Source organism: Rosa rugosa, chromosome 5 (assembly GCF_958449725.1).
Source record: "Rosa rugosa chromosome 5, drRosRugo1.1, whole genome shotgun sequence".
Lineage (NCBI taxonomy): Eukaryota > Viridiplantae > Streptophyta > Magnoliopsida > Rosales > Rosaceae > Rosa > Rosa rugosa.
The window spans coordinates 34,489,391-34,495,292 of NC_084824.1; the positions used below are offsets into that span (position 1 = coordinate 34,489,391).

General features: G+C 35.8%; 1 protein-coding gene across 10 annotated transcripts; it reads left to right on the forward strand.

The window, feature by feature from the left end:
* On the forward strand, nt 1-4,800 carry LOC133708232 (putative GTP diphosphokinase RSH1, chloroplastic). Of its 10 annotated transcripts, none has more exons than XR_009845676.1 (6): nt 1-406; nt 518-2,678; nt 3,288-3,389; nt 3,636-3,863; nt 4,081-4,242; nt 4,351-4,800. XR_009845676.1 is itself a non-coding variant. In XM_062133693.1 (6 exons), exons 3-6 carry the CDS (start codon nt 2,601-2,603, stop codon nt 4,364-4,366), a joined length of 243 nt encoding a protein of 80 aa, XP_061989677.1. In that variant the 5' UTR covers nt 1-406; nt 518-854; nt 2,552-2,600; the 3' UTR covers nt 4,367-4,800. The 10 variants fall into 10 exon arrangements, 5 of the variants coding, with proteins under 5 accessions (XP_061989677.1, XP_061989678.1, XP_061989679.1 ...); XR_009845673.1 differs by having other exon boundaries at nt 4,081-4,235; XR_009845674.1 differs by having other exon boundaries at nt 3,817-3,863; nt 4,081-4,235.
* Nucleotides 4,801-5,902: the final 1,102 nt, after the last annotated feature.

Below are 5,902 nucleotides of genomic sequence, written 5' to 3' on the forward strand. Positions count from 1 at the left end.
GGAAAAATGAAAAAGCTCACCGTCTTCGTTTATTCTTAGTTTTCCCTCGCCCGACCTAGCAGCTCCTCTTCTTCGCTGCTCTTCCTCCATCACTGCTCTCTTGTATCGGTCTACAAAGTACAAACCAACAACCAAAGCAGCCTCTCACCCCGTGCTTTCCCGTACCCAGTGAAAAAATCAAAACATCTCTTTTTTACCTCACTATCAGATCCATTCATTCCTCTCATCTCAAAACCATGAGAGGTTCTTCTTCCCCAGAAGAGACGGAAGCTAGAGACGCACCGCCCAAGCTAGGTTTTGGACACAAAAGATTCTTCTTCAACCTCTCCTCCAGCTAACTTGGGTTTTGGTTGAGTTCTTCAATTTCACGAACGATTCCGAAGTATTGATTCACTACTGTTGGATGGTAAGCCTCTTTCTTCAATCATTTTAGGGTTTCAAATTTGATTTGTTTTGGGTTTTAGGGTTCTCTTGGGATATTGATTTGGGTGTTTTTGCTAATGTCCTTTGCAATTAGGTTTGGGTGTTTGGGCTTCTATCGATTTAGAGATGTGGGTGACTGAAATAGAGTTGGGTCTTACTCTAATTTAGGAGTTGGGTCTCACACCTGGCATCGTATCTCTCAGTCTCCGTGAATTGAACATCCAGAGTTGTCAGGGATTATCAAGCCTAGAATTGGGCTCGATAACTGCACCTCTCTTCAGCACTTGTGCATAAGGGATTGCCCTAATCTGATATCAATTCCAATCACGCAGTGCATGCCGTCTCTCTGGAGATTGGATATCATCAGATCGTGTGAGAGATTATCAAGCCTAGTTGGGCTCGACTACTGCAACTCTCTTAAGCAATTGTAGGTAATGATATGTAATAATCTAATATCAATTATTGGTGTTCAGAGATTATTAAGCCTACCGAGTGGGCTCCAATTATGCACCTCTCTTCAGAAAGTATAATGTGTGTTTGTTCTTGTTCCCTCTATCACTTTCATCTTGTTATTTAAATTATTGGTTATCCTCATGTTTTGTGTCCCATTATTTCTCTTCCTGTATAAGTACTAGTTTTTGTGATGGGGAAGTTCATCCTCTAGTATAACCAAAATAGACATTGATTATGTTGATATGTTAGATTCTCATCTAGAACGTAGATATTTAAATTTGATTTATCAGCACTTCTGGTATGGACTCAATTTCCAGGATACCAGTCTAAAACTCCATTATTAACCAGAGGAATATTTATGTGGAAGCAAGAGGATAGAGACCAGACGGTAAAAATGGAAATTGCCAAAAGTCTTCTCCTACCTTCCACTCACAATTACTCAATTTGTCAGAGAAGCTTACATCAACTCATTTAGAGCTAGGCACGATTCCCAATGGACTTTCTTCAAGTCTCACATTGTCTCAACTTTTTCCAGAACAGTTGAGTACACTTATGTAATTGCTCAATCATGATTCTTTAATTAGCTTTTAGCTTTCTTTAGCGAATCTTTTCCTTCTCACTTCTCCTCTTGCAGTGATTCTCACTAGAAATATAAGTTTTCCTTGCTTCCTGGAGGCTCCTTGCTCAAGTGGGGCATTCTCAGGATAAGAACTAATTAACCTGCAGACCAGAGATAGCTAGTTATTACATTTACTATCAGCTGTGTGTGGTCCTGCATTCATATCATGCAGTCACTTCCATGGATTGGTTGGGATGTTTAATCACAGAACTTATGTGTCAGTGAATATTATTTTGGTAAAGATTATGCGAATGGAAATTTTGATTCACTGAAGTATTCATGAAAGATTGTCAGAAAGTTGTGTATGTGCGTTGCATTATTAGTATTTTTAACATTTGAGCTATATGTTCTAAGCTTTTTTCAGCATTTTCTTATACCATCTTATAGTTCTGAGTCCAGTGAACTTGTGATTCCCAACTAATTTTATGGTTAGGACACAGTTTAATATAGCTCTCAAGATTCTTCTCTGCTTAGTAAAACGACATTCCTTTTCATTTTTTGCAATTCAATCAGATTATAGTTATGACTCTTGACAACTTCCTTGCTACTAGGTTGAATGTTCTGTTACTCGGTGACTTCCAACTATTGTTGGGTTTTGCTATTTTATGTCATCGTATTGGTAGCCTCTAGTTTGTCTATGGTCAATGTACTACTCTCCTCCTATGAATTCAATTGATAATGTTTAGTTTCTTGCTTTAGAACTAAAATAATGTTAACTTTTCCGGTATGTTAACTTTTCACTTTCCTGGGGATTTTTTTTGATACGATCACTTTTCGGTTTATTTCGGTTTCTGTTTTCCGTGTCATTTTAGATTCCAATATCTTTTTCTTTGTTTATTGAAGATAGCTCTAAGTAATGATTGTTAGATATTGTTAAGAAACAAAATAAAATTAAATAGGCTGCCCAGAATTGAATATCAAGTTAAATTACATTTGTTGAAATTGTTTACAGATAATAGTAACAATGAGTTAACTACCAATTAAGACTTGCGAAGAATCCAAGCCTTCAGTTCGCCAATTCCTTGTCATGCTTTTCTCAGATCTGTTTTTGTACAGGATTCCACTTTCTTTCCAAATTAGGGATTTAGGTTTTCTTCTTTGTCTGATGAAGGAAGGACTGATGAAGGAGATGCAGAGGTCGAAGGAGGGACAGATGAAGAAGATGCAGAGGAAGAAGACGGAGGTGAGGTTGAGTCTTTTTGGTCTTTGTTGCTTGATTATTATATGCTATGAAATGCATTGATGTGCTTCAATTTGGTTGGTTTACTTGAATTTCATTGCAGGGTTTCTGCTGTAGTCTTGTAGCATTGGAAATTTGTTTATATGTGCATCTTCTATAGCTACATTTAGAGGTTAAGTTATGCACGTTAATGTATGCAATGTGTTTTATATGGATTTCTGCATTTAATTTTCAATAGAAGCTTATGCTTGTTCTAATGTAACATTTGGGGTTAACGGTTTTGCAAATTGATATTCCGATATGATGTTCCATTTTCTACATTGAAAACAGTTTTGCAAGGCAAAATGCATAACTTTACATGTTGTGTACAGTTTATACCCTAGCATATATTGGCATATTTTGTTGAATGAGGAGTTTGGTGCTACTGTTCGCCATATTGTAGAAGGAGAGACTAAGGTTCCTTTTTGTATCTATTGTTGTGATGTTGGTACTTTTATTATAATTATTATTATATCTAACATATATCTATTTTCGTAGCTCCTAGTCTGTTTCTCAAACCTGCCAATTAATTTGGGAAAGCAGCTGTTCAATGTTCTTCTCCTTTGTGTGTAGGTTTCAAAGTTGGGAAAGTTGAAATGTAGGGATGAACATGATTCTGTACAAGATGTAAAAGCAGATGACCTACGGCAGATGCTTCTAGCCATGACAGAGGAGGTAGTTTTGTTTATTATAATATTTGGAGTTCTGTGTTTTATTGAGTAAAGCCATTTGGAAACTAAATCTTTAGATATGCTTCATAAACACACACACACACACACACACACACATATATATATATATATATATAAATAGTTACTATTGTTTGTTTAATTATTTATGATTGTCAGTCACTACTTTAAACAATACTTATAACTTTATAAGGACTTTTTCAGGCTGACCATGCTTGATGTTTACTTGCAGTATTTATAAATCTGTTCTCAAATCTAAAGGTTCAATTAATGAGGTCAATCAATATTTGTTCTGCTATTTGCCTTTAACACCTTATACTTTCATGTTTATACACTGGGAATTTTGTTCTAGATACTGCATGCTTGACCATGCTTAGATGTTTCATCTAGTTTCTCAATGAATTTTGTTCCAGGGGTTGGCTGTTGTTGCAATATTGAGGCACTTTAGATACCCTTGCAGGTAAATCATGTTTTGAACTAATGTTAGTTTCTGTCCAACTAATATTACTTATTGCTTGCTTTAATTTTCTTCCGAGTGTTGAAGTTATTTTAGCATCTCTTTTGTTTCATTTCAATACATAGTGTTCCATATTGTTAATGATGGTAGTGAGTAATTATATAGCCTTGCAGGTAATGTGGTATTTTTATCAAGCTGATTGTCTGGTCTGTTATTATAGGTTCATTTAGCACCTGGACGCAAATTTAATTTTCAAAAATATAACAAAAGATCATTAGAAGATGACTTTAAGGTGGTTGTGGGAATCATGTGCTATTGCCAACCTTTTCTTTCTTCATGTTCTGGACTACGATGACGCTCTATTTGCTACTCAATGTTCGTGGTGATTAACTCTTGTTTTGTTTCCTTTTTCCTATAACTGAGTTGGCCTTTGTTGTTATATATTTCATAAAAGTCATTCGTTGTTTCTTTCCATTTTGTGAATGTACAGATGGTTTCAACAATGAAGAAGTCGATCTTTGATGAACAAACTAACAAGGCCTTAAGGAAATTGCAAAAGAATGCTCAAAAGAAGAGAAGGCATCATGATGTGGTTCGAGCTGAATGGGCAAATCATGTTATACAGTTCGAATTTTGGTTCTGTTTAAGGTAGATGAGTAGCACTTGGAACTGCTTTTGTGCATTCATATATAACTGATGGAAAGTGTTGATGAACTTAAATTATGCATGCAGTTGCTCTGTCTAGCTACTCTTTCTTTACCTTATAGGTTTTTGACTTGGTGCACTAGGTAAATGATCGAGATAAGATGGTTTTTTGGTTCTCTTGATCATAATGTAACTGTTGGCTAGGTTTAGAGTTGGAACTATGGATTGTATTTTGGATGATGTTGATGCAATTAATGAAACGAAGCCATCATTTTCAATGCTGATTTTAGTCCAATTTTATGGTTTTGATGATTGTAAATGACTGATGTTAAAATGGTTGAAAGGCAACAGATATATGCAGGTTTATGTTGTATCAAGAAAATACAGCACAATTTATGTTGTATCAAGAAAATAGAAACAACAGAAACAAATGATCATATGTTGTTTCTACCAAGTTCAAACAACAGAAAAGTAGAGTTCAAAGAGCTCTCAGACAACAGAAGTAGGTGATTGATATGTTGTTTCTACCACATTCAAACAACAGAAAAGTAGAGTTCAAATAGCTCTCAGACAACAGAAGTAGGTGTTGATATGTTGTTTCTACCACGTTCAAACAACAGAAAAGTAGAGTTCAAAGAGCTCTCAGACAACAGAAGTAGGTGGTTGATATGTTGTTTCTACCAACTTCAAACAACAGAATTATGTTGTTGCATACGAAATCAGTCAACATATAACTGTCATTGTTCTTCAAATCAGACGACAGAAGCATCAGCTAAGCTTAATATTGGTTCAATCAAACGACAGAAACAACAAAAACTCTGTCATCTTACATTAACTACATCGACAATTATTTTTTGAATCCGTTGATGAAGTGAATTTCCAACAACATTAATATGTAGTGGTATGGTGTTTCAGACGACAGATAGACTCCGATTCTTCAATATTAGGTACTTCAGACGACAGTACCTTAAACTGAATCTGTTGTCTGAATGCATGATCAACGACGGAGAATATCTGTCGTCTGAATGGCTTAGAGACGGCAGCCACTTAGACAACAGATTTTTACTTCATCAGACGACAGATATGGTCTGTCGTCTGAAGCATTTTTTGGCATAGTGTCATCACGATTTTGGGTTGGAAATCGAAGCCTCACTCAAGCAAGGCTGCTTGGCGATTTGATTCAGGTTAGTTTTTTTTTATCTATTTCAGTTTCAAATTTCAATGATTTTGATGAAGGCCTATGATTTGAGTACTGCCAGCGTCCTTGTATCATTTGATATCAGTGAGTTGAGTTCGATTTTGTTTAATTTGGTGAATTTTCTGGACCCTTTTCACTTGTGTTGATTGGTGTTGATCCCCGGCCCTTTTGTTTCTATTTCTAGCACAGACACAAAAGA

Excerpts from the sequence above, each read along its gene's own strand:
- LOC133708232 (XM_062133691.1), top strand. The coding sequence starts at position 2,523 with ATGCTTTTCTCAGATCTGTTTTTGTACAGGATTCCACTTTCTTTCCAA. Across the intron at positions 2,679-3,287 it reads TGCAGAGGAAGAAGACGGAG|GTTTCAAAGTTGGGAAAGTT; the intron begins GTGAGGTTGAGT and ends CTTTGTGTGTAG. Across the intron at positions 3,390-3,816 it reads TTCTAGCCATGACAGAGGAG|GGGTTGGCTGTTGTTGCAAT; the intron begins GTAGTTTTGTTT and ends ATTTTGTTCCAG.